At 37.8% G+C, this 17,365-nt stretch overlaps 3 protein-coding genes across 5 annotated transcripts; 2 read left to right on the top strand and 1 right to left on the bottom strand.

The window, feature by feature from the left end:
- The first annotated feature begins 1,581 nt into the window (after positions 1 to 1,581).
- On the top strand, positions 1,582 to 14,264 carry LOC127800106 (3-ketoacyl-CoA thiolase 2, peroxisomal). Its single transcript, XM_052334537.1, has 14 exons — positions 1,582 to 1,790; positions 8,521 to 8,597; positions 8,709 to 8,793; positions 8,888 to 9,014; positions 9,098 to 9,196; positions 9,277 to 9,344; positions 9,456 to 9,563; positions 9,640 to 9,717; positions 9,847 to 9,979; positions 10,070 to 10,166; positions 13,262 to 13,385; positions 13,556 to 13,664; positions 13,847 to 13,930; positions 14,019 to 14,264. The coding sequence occupies exons 1-14, from the start codon at positions 1,695 to 1,697 to the stop codon at positions 14,126 to 14,128; spliced, it is 1,395 nt and encodes a 464-aa protein (XP_052190497.1). The 5' UTR covers positions 1,582 to 1,694; the 3' UTR covers positions 14,129 to 14,264.
- Positions 3,013 to 5,503, top strand: LOC127800107 (uncharacterized). 2 transcript variants are annotated; one of them, XM_052334540.1, is made up of 2 exons: positions 3,013 to 4,417; positions 4,768 to 5,503. In XM_052334540.1, exons 1-2 carry the CDS (start codon positions 3,652 to 3,654, stop codon positions 4,800 to 4,802), a joined length of 801 nt encoding a protein of 266 aa, XP_052190500.1. In that variant the 5' UTR covers positions 3,013 to 3,651; the 3' UTR covers positions 4,803 to 5,503. The 2 variants fall into 2 exon arrangements, with proteins under 2 accessions (XP_052190500.1, XP_052190498.1); XM_052334538.1 differs by having other exon boundaries at positions 3,013 to 4,438.
- Positions 14,265 to 15,327: 1,063 nt separating the features above from the next.
- Positions 15,328 to 17,365, bottom strand: LOC127798766 (E3 ubiquitin-protein ligase SDIR1). Of its 2 annotated transcripts, XR_008022492.1 has the most exons (5): positions 17,351 to 17,365; positions 16,944 to 17,271; positions 16,200 to 16,299; positions 16,015 to 16,113; positions 15,328 to 15,936 (listed from the first exon to the last, which is right to left on the bottom strand). XR_008022492.1 is itself a non-coding variant. In XM_052332364.1 (4 exons), the coding sequence occupies exons 1-4, from the start codon at positions 16,988 to 16,990 to the stop codon at positions 15,874 to 15,876; spliced, it is 309 nt and encodes a 102-aa protein (XP_052188324.1). In that variant the 5' UTR covers positions 16,991 to 17,095; the 3' UTR covers positions 15,328 to 15,873. The 2 variants fall into 2 exon arrangements, 1 of the variants encoding a protein (XP_052188324.1); XM_052332364.1 differs by lacking the exon at positions 17,351 to 17,365 and having other exon boundaries at positions 16,944 to 17,095.

Here is a 17,365-nt window from a genome sequence, read left to right as displayed (position 1 = left end):
GACATGCATTTTTTGAGACTCATCTATTTATAGAGAAATATGAAATTTTTCGATATTTATTAGAATTAGAATTATTATGAATAATATCTATCATGATATTTCAAAATCCACTAGAATTATGATTTTTATAAATAATATTTATCTTGATATTCTAAGATTTATTAGAATTATAATTTTTATAGATAATTATGTTTATCTTTTACGTGGGCTCTCGAAAAAATTTTCAAATATCAGAATTATCATATTTACGCTTTATTCATGAATTTTCTAATTAAGAGGAAATTTACACATTTCTTGTCCTAAAAAAATTATTTTAGGGTTTCAGACTTTTTTAACCTTGTAATAGGCTTTTGCTTGTGCCACATCCATTAAAATTTAAAAATTCATGGGGGAGTGAAAATTGCTGCGTGGAAACACGAGGGCCACTCAAATGAGTGCATGAGACGCTATATATTATTATTGACATGAAACTAAGAACTAGTCGATGAGCCAATTATTAATTAATTACAACATATACATTCAGTCCACACTCATACATCGCTCTCCTCTCCTATGATCCCCTGTTTCCTGCTCCCAAGAGAGTGTCCATCTCGCGCATATATGCGTCTCCTTAGGCTGCAGTTTTAGCGCGCACAGACACGGACCATGCCAATACCACTGCCGGGTGCGCCCGAATTTCTTATGGTTTTGCACCTCACACGCACGCTTAGATCAGCCAACGATGCAACGGTGACACCCATTTTACCCTCGCACAAAGGGCGCTCGCATGGGCCACCAATAAGGGGGCATCCAACTACACTATAAATTAAGGCCAAATTTATATTTTTATTTCTATTTTTTTTAAGTCATCATTCAATTTTTTTTGTTGTTTCGATTACATCTTTATATTTGTATTTTTAAATTAATTTAAATAATATATTTTGATATTTTTTCATGTGAGAATGTAATTTTTTTATTATTTCGATTACACATATATTTACATTTTTTAATTAATTTAACTATTATACTTTAACTGCATTTAGCGTTTAAAATGGGATTAAGTATTCTTGCATTTTTTATGTTTCAAGTCAATTTAACTCAATACAGGGAGTTAAATTAATTAAAAATACAAATATATAAGTATAATTAAAATAACGAAAAATTTGAATAATGATACCAAAAAAAATTTAAAATATAAGAATTAAATTAATTTAAAAATATAAATAAATTAAAATAATAAAAAAATTAAATAACAACACAAACACAAACGAAGAAGTATAGGAGTAACCAGAAATTAAATTAAATTAATGCCCAAGTCCTAGGCCTATTTTCTTGCATTATCATTGACCCAGTGAGCAATCGGCCACCCCAATTGCTTGCTGTAACCAGTTTGGATTACTGTTGAGGGCCTTAAGGCCCATTAGCCCATGTTGGACAAGGCCTCATAATTTCTGAGGCCCAAAACCAAAACCCAAACCAATTTTGAATTGTTATGTATGATATATCTTAATTAATAATAATAATAATTCAATTATTAGACACTACCGGCTCCTTATCTCTTTTTGATCGAAACCTTTTCGTCGTCTTCTTCTTCTTCTTCCAAGCCCAATAGCAATACGCAACCCCATTTCATATCTGTCAGTTAATATCTCTGCGACTCATTTCCTCGAGCAGAAGGTATTGGTGTTGGAAGAAAGAGAGAGAGAGAGAGAGAGATGGAGAAAGCAATCGAGAGGCAGAGAGTCCTTCTCCAGCATCTTCGCCCCAATTCAACCTCTTCCTCCCTCGAGAACATCGAATCATCAATATCTGTAAGTCTAATCTGTTGATTCCCTTGTGTTTTCTTCTCCTATTCTATTCGATTTGTTTTTGGATGCTGAAATTGATTGAGATTTGGCGTGCGTGCGTTTGTGGAGCTGACCACGTTCCGGTTGTAGCTTGAATTCCGCGAACTCGATGAATTGGATTGGATCTAGGGTTTATTATTTATGAGTTTGGGCACAAGGCTTGGGTGGTTCGGAAACCCCGGATCTTCGTCGATGGGGGTTTATTTGGTTTGGTTGAGCCCTAGTACGAAAAATTATCCATGAGGAGGACATGCAGGAAAGGGATTGTCATATTGATCTGTCATAAGGTTATCCTTATGTCCGTTTCATGGCATTGATCGACCATGAGAGAAAGTACGATAGTTAGTCAATACTATAATTGCCTAACCGTGGTTTGGTGGGTTCGCCTCCATGATCACCCTCCTGAGACGATTTTCCTTGCTCCTCAGGAAGGGGGGGGGGGGTGGGGGTTGGGAGACCAATTAGCCCTAACTTGGGGTAAATAATTTGATATTTTGGCAAATTTCATTCATTGATCTTTATGAACCTAGGGGTTTCACTATAGGACTCACAAACAGGGGTTGAGCGTATATGTAGTAATTGGCCCAAGTTTGGGTGACTGTATCCTGCTCCTGTGAATACTTGCGTTTACTATGTTTTGCCAACTGGTTAGACTAGACAACTGGAATAGACTATACTTCCACTAACTATATGGGGCTGCTTCTGTGAATACTTCCATTTACTATATCATGTTGCTCCTCCATGCGATCATTATGGATAAACAGGCAAACTTTTTCCATGAATATATCCATTTATTTCTCATTTTCTACCTAAAACCAAAAGCTCATTTAGTCATGATTGTAAGCAACTGACTTTCTAGATTGCCTGAAGGTCCATTGCAACGCTATATTCATTTTCAAATCATTGAAAAAACTAATTTTTATCCTCACTAAAAGGATAAATTATACAAGTAAAATATTTAATGTGAAAGTGTTATTCAAATGGCATCTTTTGAACTTTCACAACTGCTTATTTTTTGGTTAATAATTGTGAACAGTTTTGTCTCTGTCAGCAGCTGATATGGAATGATTCAATCATTGATTGGTGATTGATTAATTGATGATTGATTGATTGATGATTCAATCATTGATTGGTGATTGATTGATTGATGATTCAATCATTGATTGGTGATTGATTGATTGATGATTGATTGATGATTGATTGGTGATTGATTATATATGTTTCCTAGATTGATTGATTGTATATATTATTTCCTAAAAGAAAAATTGTATCCTCTAGATTAGATTATGTTTCCTATCTTGGTTGTATCCTAAATTGTATAGATTCTAGGATTCTTTCCTAAAGTTAGTTGTTTCCTATTTTTGTAAAGAAGCTTGTATAAATCAAGCTTTTCTAGTGAATGAAAGGTTGAGACAGTAAGGTTATTTTTTTCCAAAACTTAACATGGTATCAGAGCCCTAGGGATTGTTTTTGTTCTACAATTCTTTGGGATCTACAAAGCCTATCCTTACCAGTCTTCCCATCTTTCGTTTTTCATCTGAATCTTGGCCAAGAGATGTCTTCCGTCCAAGAACCTACATCAGATACAGCCAATTCCTGCCATACCTCAGAAGTTCCAATTGCTGGAACTCAAAATGGGACCTTGGGAGGAGAATTGCAGTCTCTCCAGGCAACCTATCGTTTGAACGGGAAAAACTACCTAAAGTGGTCATAGCTGATCCGGACCTTTCTTAAAGGGAAGGGGAAGCTTAGCCACTTGTTAGGAACGGGCCCAAAAGAAAGTGATCCAGCATTCGCAGCATGGGACGAGGAAGATTCCTTGGTAATGTCCTGGCTTTGGAATTCCATGGTTCCAGAGATTAATGACACTATCATGTTTTTTACCACAACCAAGGATATTTGGGAGGTCATAAACTTGACCTATTCCAAGGTGAAAGATGCAGCCCAAATCTATGAAATACGGGCAAGGGTGGCAGCAACCAAACAAGGCTCGAAAACCATCACGGAGTATGCAAATATGTTACAAACTCTATGGCAAGAGCTAGATCACTACCAATGTTTGAAGATGAAATGTAGTGAGGATGCTGCACTCCATAAGAGATTTGTTGAAAAGGAGCGGATATATGACTTCTTGGCCGGCCTCAACATTGAATTTGATACGGTTAGAGTGCAGATTCTTGGCAAAGAGGATTTACCTTCCTTGAATGAGGTAATCTCCTTAATAAGGGCAGAAGAAGGGAGAAGGGGTATAATGCTAGAAGCTATCTCCGGTGAGAGTTCTGCCCTAGTGTCTTTAAAAACTTATAATCAAAACAAAGGCCCTAGGGATGAAAAGAAACCAGTGGATAGGGATTCTTTATGGTGTACCTTTTGTAAGAAACCTAGGCACACCATAGAAAAGTGCTGGAAGCTCCATGGAAAGCCATCTAGAGGGGGACCAGCAAGGAGTCAAGTGCATATAGCAGCAGCCAACAGTCAGCAACTGGAACCGAGAGGATTGGAGCATGGGGGACAGTCTCTTGAACTCAACAAGGCAGAAATTGAAAGACTAAAAAATTTTCTGGGATCTCTAGACAAAAAGGCAGAAAAAGGTAGCTCTCTTGCTCTCACAGGTATTGCTTCCTACACTTTTTCCCTACATGCTTCAGAAACTTTACACCAACATTGTTGGATCCTAGACTCGGGTGCTTCAGACCACATGACATCCCATCCACAATTGTTTACTTCCTATCAGCCTTGTCCTAGCTCTAGAAAAATTACAATGGCAGATGGCTCACTCATTACTGTTGCTGGTCAAGGAGATATTATTCTCAATGATCACCTAACCCTCAAGAATGTCCTTCATGTCCCCAAATTATTTGCTAATCTTATATCTGTTCAAAAACTTATTGAGGATACTAATTGCAGTGTATCTTTTTATTCCAATGTCTATGAGATACAGGAACAGGGCAAGAAGAGGATGATTGGGCTTGCTAGGGCTAAAGAGGGGCTTTATTACCTCGAGGAATCAGTAGGGCCAGACAAGGAGGAGTCTCTTCCTCTTATGTCATGCCTAGCTCAATCCAATGAGGATGAGATGTGGTTACAGCATTATAGAATGGGTCATCCCTCCTTTCTTACTCTCAAATTAATGTTTCCTAATTTAGCTAAAGGTCTGGATTTTAGTCACTTTCATTGTGTTGATTGTGAACTTGCCAAACATAAAAGAGTTTCTTTCCCTCTTTCTAATAAAAGGACTGATTTCCCATTCTCTTTAATCCATAGTGACATTTGGGGTCCATCAAGTGTTCTCAATATTTCTGGGACAAGATGGTTTGTCTTATTTGTTGATGATTGTACTAGAGTGGTGTGGTTATATTTGTTGAAAGCCAAGTCAGAAGTAAGCCATGTTTTCCCCAATTTTTACAATATGGTTAAGACTCAGTTTGGGGTAAATGTAAAGCGGTTTAGATCTGATAATGCTAGAGATTTCTTCAATCACACTCTATCCGCTTTCTTTCAACAAAAAGGTATTATTCATGAGTCTTCTTGTCCTTACACCCCTCAACAAAATGGGGTGGCCGAGAGGAAAAATGGTCATCTTCTAGCTGTTATTCGAGCACTTCTTTTTCACCATAATGTCCCTCAACATTATTGGGGAGAAGCAGCCCTAACTGCCACCACTCTTATCAACATCTAAAACTCTAGAATCTCAAAGTCCTATTCAACTATTGATAAGTCATTTTCCTGACTTCCATGTTAGTAGTAATTGGCAGCCCAAGATATTCGAGTGCACGGCCTATGTTCATATTCCAACAGCCAATAGAGGGAAACTAGATCCTCGTGCCTTAAAATGCGTATTTATTGGATATTCATCTACACAAAAAGGCTATCGATGCTATCATCCTCCCTCAAAGAAATATTTTGTATCTGCTGATGTTACCTTTGCTGAAAATGAGTCGTACTTCAGATCATCAACTATTTTAGAACAAAATCAGACCTTAATTAATAGGGATTCCTCCTTTCTTCCTGACCCTAATCTGCTATCCTCGAACCCATCTCCTAAACAGAAAGACTCGAAAAACATGACACCTGAGAAAGCTTCACCTTCTACTCCTCGGCCTATGCAGGTATACTCAAGGAGGAATAAAACCGAATCTAGTCCTATGGAAGCTCCTGCATCCTCTACAAGTCCTAGTCCTACGGTCTCTACAAGCAGGAATAACACTGACAATCCTGCCATTTCAGAGTCATCACCAGGTATTCATGCAACCAATTCTCTTGATATGACTCATATGAGCTCTACAAAATCTGCTGAAGCTATTGTCCAACCAGATACCTATGACCTTGATTGGCCCATTGCTCTAAGAAAAGGGAAAAGAACTTGTACCAAGCATCCATTACACCTATTTCTTTCCTTTTCTAAGTTGTCTCCTACCCATAAAGCCTTTCTTACCAGCCTACATACCATCCCAATTCCAAAAAGTTTTTCTGAAGCTATAGGGAATAAGAATTGGAAGGGTGTCATGGAAGTTGAGATGACAGCCTTGGAAAAAAATCAGACCTGGGAAGTGGTAAAATTGCCTAAAGGAAAACATCCAGTGGGTTGTAAATGGGTCTATATTGTGAAATATAGGTCTGATGGATCTCTAGATCGGTACAAAGCAAGATTAGTTGCCAAGGGATATACACAAGTGTATGGGGTAGACTATTTGGACACTTTTGCACCGGTGGCTAAACTAAATACAGTTAAGAGTCCTCCTTTCGTTAGCTGCTAATCTAGGTTGGCCATTGCATCAGTTTGACGTGAAAAATGCATTTTTACATGGTAACGTAGAGGAGGAGGTATATATGGAAATACCACCAGGTTATGAAATAGCCACACAAGGGCCGGTTGTATGCAAACTAAAAAAAAGCCCTGTATGGACTGAAACAGTCCCCACGGGCTTGGTTTGGGAGATTCACGAGTGTTATGCTTGGCATGAGGTATAGACAAAGCCAAGGAGACCATACTCTTTTTATTCAATATTCGGCCACGGGGAGTAACTGTGTTAATTGTGTATGTAGATGATATTGTTGTTACCGGCAATGACAAAGAAGGGATGACTCAATTAAAGGAGTGCTTGTTAAAGGAGTTTGAAATCAAAGATTTGGGGAGATTAAAATATTTCTTGGGAATAGAGGTGGCTCATTCTAAAGATGGCATATTCATATCTCAGCAAAAATATGTGGTAGACCTTTTAAAGGAGACCGAATTGCTAGGCTGCAAAGCAAGTGACACACCCATTGACCCAAATCATAAGTTGGGAGAAGCTCTAGAAGGAGATAAGGTTGACAAGGGAGTTTACCAAAGGCTAGTTGGAAAGCTGATATATTTGGCCCATACTCGGCCAGATATAGCCTATGTTGCGGGGGTGGTTAGTCAATTCATGCATAACCCAAGGGAAGTCCATCTTAAAGCTGTGTATCGAATACTCCACTATCTAAAAGGAGCATCTGGAAGAGGCATTTTGTTCAAAAAGGGAGAAGCTATGACCCTTGAGGCCTACACAGATGCAGACTATGCAGGCTCTGTTGTAGATAGAAGATCTACTTCCGGATATTGTACTATGTTGGGAGGCAATTTGGTAACGTGGAGGAGCAAAAAACAAAATGTGGTGGCTAGGTCAAGTGCTGAGGCAGAATTTTGTTCCATGGCTCTAGCTATGTGTGAATTATTGTGGCTAAAAATTCTTCTAAATGATCTCAAGATTGAGTGGACTACTCCTATGAAACTCTACTGTGACAACAAATCGGCAATCAGTATCGCTCATAATCCTGTTCAACATGACAGGACAAAGCACATTGAAGTAGATAGGCACTTTATCAAAGAGAAATTGGATAGTGGGCTGATATGCACACCATGCATCTCATCCCAAGATCAGTTAGCAGACATGCTAACTAAGGGTCTGCCTGCACCAGTATTTAACAGGATGATAAGCAAGATTGAGATGCAAGATATACACGCTCAATCTTGAGGGGGAGTGTCAGCAGCTGATATGGAATGATTCAATCATTGATTGGTGATTGATTGATTGATAATTGATTGGTGATTGATTTATTGATGATTGATTGGTGATTGATTGATTGATTGGTGATTGATTATATATGTTTCCTAGATTGATTGATTGTATATATTATTTCCTAAAAGAAAAATTGTATCCTCTAGATTAGATTATGTTTCCTATCTTGGTTGTATCCTAAATTGTATAGATTCTAGGATTCTTTCCTAAAGTTAGTTGTTTCCTATTTTTGTAAAGAAGCTTGTATAAATCAAGCTTTTCTAGTGAATGAAAGGTTGAGACTGTAAGGTTATTTTTTTCCAAAACTTAACAGTCTCCCCACCATTATCTGTATCAATGCTTTGCCTAATCAATTTTTAATCTCTTGATAACAAAAATTTTAGGTGGTCAAATGATTGAACATAAAATAAGTGGAGGGCATCTTTAGTTTCGCCTTATTAATTGAAGTGAATGTGTGCCTTCCATGTGCTTCATGCCTATAGTCTAAACTTTCTTTCTCTGTGGTTAAAAGTTTGCAGGTAAAGTGTAAGTACTGCATATTGTGTAGTTGGAATACTCAGTTGATTACTTAAATGTGCTTCCAAATGTAACAGTTATGTTTTCATGTTTGGCCTTTGCCCTATCCTTCATTGATCTGTTCTCTTAACACGCAGGCATCTTTGTGTGCTGCTGGGGATAGTGCAGCATACCATAGAACCTCAGTTTATGACGATGATGTAGTCGTAGTGGCGTAAGTGATTACTCCAGAATTAGTTTTTTCTTCTTGCATTATTTGGACTTACAAATTATGCTCGACTATGTTAAGTTGTTACCTAACTGTTGTGCTGGTGACACTCAACAGGGCATGTCGGACTCCACTTTGTAAGTCAAAGAGAGGAGGTTTCAAGGATACTTATCCTGATGATTTACTTGCTACAGTTTTGAGGGTATGCTTTCTGTATAATCTTGTATTTTGTTAAACACCAGAAATGAGGGTTGATGATATTAGGGTAACCTATAATATGTTTGTTCTGCACACAGGCATTGATAGAAAAAACAAATGTAAATCCTAGTGAAGTTGGAGACATTGTTGTGGGCTCAGTACTGGCTCCAGGATCTCAAAGGGCTAGTGAATGCAGGATGGCAGCGTTTTATGCTGGGTTCCCTGGTACATGTCCTAGCTCAATTTGTCATGTTTATTGCTTTTGTTCCCTTCATGTGCAAATTCAATATCATGTCTCTGTTGCTCAGAAACTGTGCCAGTTAGAACTGTGAACAGGCAGTGTTCATCCGGTCTTCAGGCAGTTGCTGATGTAGCTGCAGCAATTAAAGCTGGCTTTTACGATATTGGTATATCTCAACTCCAGTGTGCAGGATGTCTTAGGTTCTTGCTGCCTCATCTGTTCTCTCATATTATGTCTATCACATAGGGATTGGTGCCGGGTTGGAATCCATGACAGCAAACCCAATGGCGTGGGAAGGATCAGTCAATCCAAGAGTGTGTTCTTTATCTCATGCTTTGATTTTGGAATTTCATAAGTTTCCTTCATTAATAATTTCCTTAACAGGCTTACTGGGTGGTGACCAGCTCATTTTATGTTTCATATAGGTCAAGGCAATGGCACAAGCCCAAGATTGCCTACTCCCCATGGGTATAACTTCAGAAAATGTTGCACATCGGTTTAGTGTAACAAGGCAGGAGCAAGACCAGGCTGCAGTAAGTCCAGTAGATTTGTCAAACAACAATTCCTTTTATGTAATTGCATTGTTTCTTACTCTATTTTTGTTCTTAGGTTGATTCACATAGAAAGGCTGCTGCTGCAACTGCTTCTGGTAAATTTAAGGATGAAATAATCCCTGTGGCCACGAAGGTACTTATTTTTCTTTGGTTGCAGTTTCAGTAAAGTTTGGATATCATACTTCTGCAATTCCTTTATTTTTCAAGTTTGTGTGTATTCAATTTGAGTTTGTGCACTTGCATGTATATTTAATTGAAAAAGATTGTTGATCCAAAAACTGGAGATGAGAAACACATGACAATCTCCATTGATGATGGAATCCGTTCAAACACAACATTGTCAGGTCTGGCAAAGCTGAAGCCTGTATTTAAGAAAGATGGGACAACTACTGCTGGTATTTCAAAATGCATATTTTAATATTATTTGAGAATTATATTTTTGAAAGACATTGTTGATTTTGTTGGCTTTGTTGCCTGCACAACAGGAAACTCTAGCCAAGTGACTGATGGTGCTGGAGCTGTCCTCCTGATGAAAAGAAGTGTTGCAATGCAAAAGGGATTACCAGTTCTTGGTATATTCAGGTTTGTAATGCGTAGAACATGTTTCTCCATCATCCCCATGGTTATGCTTGATTTCACTACCAATTTGGTATGTGTGAATCCTGTACTCTCTGCCAATAGTTAACCTCATTTCTTTTGTAACTTCTGCACTTGTATGTGATCCAAAACCTAGATAATGCCTTACCAAAAAAAGAAAACCTAGGTAATGCCTTGAGCAGCCACATTTCTAGGGTAACCCAACTCCATCACCAAACTACTTTCATGACCTTACTAAGAGAGGTCACCTATGGTATCTTAGTTACGTCTAAGTACTTTGGTACCATTCTGAGCCTAAATCTCCTACCATGTAAGATCATGCCATTTCCTAGAAAGGTAACGGGTCATGACCACCTACAAAGCAACCAAATTCCTTTACTTAGATTTGCTATTTGTTTTTGTCATTAGCTGGAACCTTGCCCTCGCTTGCAAATTCTCTCCAGAACACAGACTCTGATATGCTTGTAGAATGCTTTGATGGTTAACGTGTGATCTTCTCATTACTTGTCTGATTTACGGCATAGGCATGATTTCAATAATGGATGATATATCACTCGATAGCCTAGAATAGCATAAGTCTTTTAACCATCATATCATTCCATTTAGTGGGGTGAACTAAATAAATTTTAGACCTCCTGCCATTTTTTTAATAGCCATGTCTCTGTACGGCCATTGTATTCTAAGTAGTGTTTAAAGGTTTTCCATGAGTTTTCTTTGTCCTTCCTCTCCCCCTTTTGCTAGGAACTTATTTCGTCCAATTGCCTCAACTCACTTCACAGGTGCACCTATGGATTTTCTTCTCATATATCCATCCAGTCTATTTTAATCCCATCTTCTGCATCCTATCTTCAATGGGTGCCATTCTAACTATATCAAGTAGAATCCCATTTATAATTTTGGTGGTTCCCTTATATGCCTGCACATTCACTTTAATATCTCCATTTCTACTACACTTATGCTTTGGATATGGCCTGCACATTCACTTTAATATCTCCATTTCTACTACACTTATGCTTTGGATATGGTGGTACTTACCTGCTCAATATTTTGAGTCATACAACAAGGATAATCTTATAGCTATCTGATATAAACAGATCTTTTCTTGGGTTAACTTGATTTTCAATTCTCACTATGACATTATATATATATTTATATTTTCAATGAACAGCCACATATTGAGCTTTTGATTTGATTAACCTAAAACCTTTGGATTCATGCATTCTTGGATATAATTTTCGAGGGGGGACAATGGTCTGTTGGACAGTGCTGTTTCCTTCCTCCTTTGGTGGCTGGTGATGTGCAAAATTTTCCTGTAGATGACCTGGTTATTGGAGGGAGTAGAGAGAGAGAGAGAGAAAGAGAAGGTAATTTGGTTGTCGTAAAAATTTTAACAGGTGTTAAGTAACAGTAGGGAGGTTAATGCAATCAGATTTGTAAAGTAAAGGGAGGTCTATGCTATTTTTAAAATACACTCTGGGGCACTGTTTGCTTCTTTTTTTTTTATGCAAAACCTCAAGGGTACGGAGTGCATTTTTCCATATATTTGAATTAGGAATAAATTAGATTGATAATATCATAAAATTAAGATTACCAATACAATATTTAGGATATTAATATTACAATATTAATGATAATCATTAGTCTTCACAAAAAAATGATAATTGTGAGTGATCATTATTTTTTTTTCTTTAACTTTAGAATTTTTATAATGTTCATGTTGCAGTTGATATTTCAACTATTTAGTATTAACCTATTTACTATTTATTTACAATAATACTATTTTGATATTCTTAATGTTGTAGAATTATTGATGACTATACGATTTGTGAATTATAATTTTATAGTAGAATAAATTATTTGTCATTAATCAAAATTTGCTATTAATATGTAGATTAGTATTTTTTATAGTGATAATATAATCAGAAAATTTTAAAATTCATATTTTTACTATTCATATTGATATAAATATTAATATATTAATATTGTAAATTTTATATTCATGTTTCTACTATTTACTTATTCAATGGAGTAATTTTCTGGGAAACTGGGGTTGTTTTCCACAACGAAACAGCACTTTAGTCTCTACTTCTGATTTCTCCCCTTTAGTTTCACAAGTTGCATTCGGTGTGCTGTGGTGACAAGCATTTTTCCCTTCTTATCAGCTATTTGTCTACTTTTCGGACCCCCCCCCATTTTCCTGGCTTCCATTGAGTTTCTTTCTCTTTTTCTTTTTTTACATTAGATGCTTAAGCTTCTGAGTTATTTGCTGGATGTAGTTGCAAATCATTTCTACAAATAGCCTTTTGTTGTCAGCTGTGTGCATTTTCTTCTTTTAATTGGCTGTGGCCTGACTCTGGTGAAACTTCTATGATGCTATCATTGAAGCTTTCCTGGACCAAATTCTTCAGTGGCCCCAACCCTGTGCTTGAACGTTCTCGGTGCTCATATTCAGTCTTTCTTTATACATATTTTGCCAGGTTTCCAGTGTAGGTCTTAATGTTGACAATTACTATTTTGCAAATTGGGTAATATATTTATCCACCCATCCAAACCCAATGAACAAATACTGGTAAAAAGGAGTTGGTTAAGTTATTTTCACTCCCCAAAATCAATCAGATCCATCTGGAGCTTTTGTTTATTTACTAAGTCTAAACTGTTTAGCAATTTAAAACATAGATCATCCTAAAATGATTTATTTTTAGGGTTTAGCAACTCGTATACAAGTTTCATTCTGATATCTGATTCTAGAATAGGCCTATTTATATTCTGAAAGTTGGCTGGGTATGTTTCTTTTCTGAGTGGGATTGAACACTTAGTTCCGCCTGATTAATGAATGTTTAGATGGCCTTTGACATTAAAGGTTTTACTTAATTTTAAGCTCATACTATTTATTATTGTCCTTGAGAAATATTAAGCTATTTTATACGTTTTATGTTTTAAAGCACCAAATGGGTCATGGCTATTGCTATTTCCTAATCTATACTGGAAAGCTATACCCCCACAGTTGTTTATTATGGATAGGCCTCTTCGAGCAGAATAGAAGAAAGTCTAAGGTAGATCAATTGATGATGTACTTGTAGGACTTTTGCTGCTGTTGGCGTAGATCCTGCAATCATGGGTGTTGGCCCTGCTGTTGCGATTCCAGCTGCAGTGAAGTCTGCTGGTCTTGAACTTGATGACATTGATCTTTTTGAGATAAATGAGGTAATATTCCAGTAAAATTATTAGCACTTCTTATTTTATGGTCTTGGACTCCTCTGAGATGGGAAATCTCTCTCTCTCTCTCTCTCTCTCTCTCTCTGTGTACATATATACACACCAAGCTAATGAATTTTAATTTATGAGAGTTGACAATATTATATGCTTTTATACAGGCATTTGCATCCCAATTTGTTTACTGCCGCAAGAAACTGGGTCTAGATCCAGAAAAGATAAATGTTAATGGAGGTGCAATGGCTCTTGGGCATCCTTTGGGCGCAACAGGTATTTACAATGGGCTCCCGAATTATTAACAATACATTCATTGGTAAAGGACGTCAATTATATCTCTCCATCATGCGCCTACAAGATACATGTTCTTTTAGATATTGTTTTATACCTAACTGTTAATGTCATGCTAGCGCGTTTTAGCATTTTATGCCATATTGATCAATGGCTTGTTATAGGAGCACGCTGCGTTGCCACATTATTGCATGAGATGAAACGTCGTGGGAAAGATTGCCGCTTTGGTGTAGTTTCTATGTGCATAGGTGCGTCTTCATTGTCAGCTATTCATGATCTTCCATCATTTCTGGACTAGAGTTGTATCATTTTTGGGTTTTATTGTTTTACGTGCAGGCACAGGAATGGGGGCTGCGGCCGTATTTGAAAGAGGTGATTGTGCAGACGGTCTGTGCAATGCAAGGAAGGTGGAGACCCACAATCTCCTATCCAAGGATGCTCGGTAGAATATGATTATTGTTAGTCTGTTTCACAGAGCTTGATGCTGGGTGTATCCAACTGACCCTAATAAAGTTGCTTAATCAATGGACGAAGCCCATATATATTTATAAATTTTTTACGAACCTGCAAGTTTTATGATCATTTGAGTGAGTTAGAGGTAGCTTGTTGGGGGCAGATGGGCCTAATGGGTATACAGGTCCGTACTAAAAGGGGTAGGGCATTGCACTATCCGACGTGTCTTTGGACCTTCAGGAGGCCGTTTGTAGTCCCGATACTGATTTCTCTGTTGGATAAGGTTACAGTTATATACTAAGTTGCACGGAAATACTTCGTTCCAGTTATTGTTTTATTTTTAAAATATTTTTAAAACTTGTCTATTTTTTAAAAAAAATGTCTTTTCATATTCACCTTTCTATTTTTTATTGAAAACTTTTTCCATTTTCCGTAGATTATATGGTGATAGTAGTCTGGACGTGTGAACAGGTATTGCCAATCTGGGCCTTTTCGTTCCATAAAAATGGAACAGGGCTTTGATGCCCAGTCGCAACAAACAGAGATTCTTCGGCGACAAAATTGTAGGATTCTGTAGGCCCAATCTGAGCTGAGGTTCTTAGTTGGGCTAAGATTTATCTGGTTGGCCCAATTGCAACACGACAGCAAACGCGTGTGGGTTCTATTGGCCCAACGCTGAGTCGTCAATAGTATTGGGAGTCTGCCGGCCTACCCACTTCGGGCCCGTGGGTTTCGGCCAGCCCAATTCCTACTTCACTCATTGGGCTTCCCCGGCCCAATAGGCGAGTGTGCTTCGGCCAGCCCCCAAGCCCAACTAGGCCTCATAATGGACTACCCGACCCAATTCACGGCCGCTGTTGGGCTTTTGTGGCCAACTTACCTTCGTATTTATTACACTGCCGCCTCTGCCGGCCCAATACAAGGCCGCTATTGGGCTTTTGTGGCACAATTACGTTCGCATTATTTTGCCGCCATAACACGGCGGCCTCGGCCCGCCTGATAGAAGAACGAAGTGGCACTTCAGACCAATAACAAATCAAAATGGACTCTCCATTCTAATTTCTAAATCGAACCATATTTTTAGGGTCCGGTAATAACAATCAGCAACCTTTAGCTCCATAGTATGTTTTAATCAATGTAGATGGCCACCAAATACATTTGTTTTACAAGAAATAAGTTTACAACTTAAAAGTAAGATAACAATACAATTTATTAATCAAAATAGCGTTTTCTCATCCGACATTAGAAAACCAAGCTGCCAACAATTCGACATAAGCAAATTAATTAAAAAGTAACTGCTTACCCTGCCATTCCACCACAGCATTCAACCTCCAAAAATAGAACAAAACAATAATAAGATGCGATGCCCACAATGAAATGGGATTGGGGGGGTATGCTCCGCCGTTCAACTTATGATCATTATACAGCTTCCATGGGACTTTGTAAATAAATTCCTATTGCCATTCTGTTGTTCAGCATAAGCAAAGACGGAGGAGGGCCGGGCTATTCCAAACACTATCATAAATTAATTCAGAAATGCAGATGATACCAGCGAAGTCCCATAGATGGACTTCATATCTATTGCAAACTCCAGGGCGACACATCTTGCATTCAAACACCAACTCACAATCACAAATTATGTCTAGGCACTCAAATGTGCATTTGGCGAATTACCTTGATCCTCCGAATGCCCATTGATTGCATATTTGGCGTCTTTCACAAAAATTCATCTTGATAATCAAGTGATAGATGACTTGCATACTGGGCATGATGTTCTTCGTCTAAGCCATGGATCAATACACTGCATGGGTGGACCAAATCATAAGTACAGAGTTCAAATGGAAATGAACTATAACAAGCAAGGAAAAAAGTTGCATACGTCTTTGTGAAATTTATGCAAACAAGGCAAATGTCTTATCGTGTCCCCAGAGGATGGAGTATCGAGACAAATTGCACACGCTTCTTCAAAATTGTCACCCTGCAAGATGCAATAACAAATGAACCAATGGACCTCAATGCCGGGAGCCTTTCACCCATCTCTAGGCATGCATGCATATGTAGTACCTGAACGATCGACTGCGGCAAAATGTTGATCTGATCCAGAGATGCACCACCATGTCGATGATTATTCTCATCAAGTGCCAACAGCATTTCGTAGTCATTTCTGCAGATAAAAGAAAAAAGAAACATTAAAAATAAAAAACAGAACAAGCTACAAAAAAAAATAAAAAAATTGTAATTTCACCTAAAAGAAGGGAGTGCCCATCAGCTCCCAAGAATAAAGAAAACACAGCGGGGTGATTCATTGGCAAATTTTTAATATTTAAACAAGCCAGTTAACATAATAGTAGAAAGTTACTACTTACTAGTCAGTTTATTAGATGGCACTTGCAAGTACAGTATTCTAGTATCTTAAGGTATTAGAGAGGAGTTGGAAATATGCAGTATGCAACCGGCCACTATCAAGGCAAGCAATATGACCTTAAGTGAGCTACCATGTTGGTGCATAATTATCAACCACATTATCAATCTCACAAAATCAAGCAAGAAGATAAGGTATAGATATCCTCAACATAAAAGTAAACCCTGAGGATATTGGATATGAGTTTAACCATTAATTGCCCCAAACATAGGCCCCGTTTGGCATTGAGTTCACAGCCACATTGGGGTGAGTTAAAGGCCAAACTCAGTGACATGAGAAAACACAAACTATAAAAATGAAAATGCAGATAAATGATAGTGGGAAACAGTATCTTCAGGATAAAAGAAATGTTAAGAAACTTCAATTAGAGTACAAAATGATCATACTCGTTGAATTCTCGGTCATCTTGAAGGAAATTTCCCACCATTTCCATATCACTGAAGGCCTCTAATGCTTCCAATATATGAATTCTCTGCACCCACAAAATAAAGTATAAATCTCCACAACTGACATGGAAATCAAAATACCAGCTAAATCTTCAAAATCAAAATTAACCAGACCATATTCAGGACTCTAATGTTCCCCACCATATCAGTGTCTATTCATGACTTCACCGTCATCAGGTCTTTAAAGTCATTGCCTGAGGGGAAAAAAACTCAGGAGATCTCACAGATCCTAGTGGCTGTTATTTTTCTGGATGGAGATTCACTGGCTCTGTTCAAAGAGCTTGTCATTAAGCTACTACAGCTAGGGAAATACTGCAGCTGGCAATAAGCATTGTGTGGGCAGGTACCTTGTGCCGCTCATT

The sequence above is a fragment of the Diospyros lotus genome, chromosome 4 (genome assembly GCF_014633365.1).
Source record: "Diospyros lotus cultivar Yz01 chromosome 4, ASM1463336v1, whole genome shotgun sequence".
In the NCBI taxonomy this organism is placed as follows: Eukaryota; Viridiplantae; Streptophyta; class Magnoliopsida; order Ericales; family Ebenaceae; genus Diospyros; species Diospyros lotus.
This window is presented reverse-complemented; position numbering and strand designations above follow the sequence as displayed.

Excerpts from the sequence above, each read along its gene's own strand:
- LOC127800107 (XM_052334538.1), top strand. The coding sequence starts at position 3,652 with ATGTCCTGGCTTTGGAATTCCATGGTTCCAGAGATTAATGACACTATC. Across the intron at positions 4,439-4,767 it reads TAGCTCTCTTGCTCTCACAG|GAACAGGGCAAGAAGAGGAT; the intron begins GTATTGCTTCCT and ends TATGAGATACAG.
- LOC127800106 (XM_052334537.1), top strand. The coding sequence starts at position 1,695 with ATGGAGAAAGCAATCGAGAGGCAGAGAGTCCTTCTCCAGCATCTTCGC. Across the intron at positions 1,791-8,520 it reads ACATCGAATCATCAATATCT|GCATCTTTGTGTGCTGCTGG; the intron begins GTAAGTCTAATC and ends CTTAACACGCAG. Across the intron at positions 13,665-13,846 it reads GCATCCTTTGGGCGCAACAG|GAGCACGCTGCGTTGCCACA; the intron begins GTATTTACAATG and ends GGCTTGTTATAG.
- LOC127798766 (XM_052332364.1), bottom strand. The coding sequence starts at position 16,990 with ATGGAAATGGTGGGAAATTTCCTTCAAGATGACCGAGAATTCAACGA. Across the intron at positions 16,300-16,943 it reads GATGACCGAGAATTCAACGA|AAATGACTACGAAATGCTGT; the intron begins GTATGATCATTT and ends TTTTATCTGCAG. Across the intron at positions 15,937-16,014 it reads TGCATAAATTTCACAAAGAC|TGTATTGATCCATGGCTTAG; the intron begins GTATGCAACTTT and ends CCACCCATGCAG.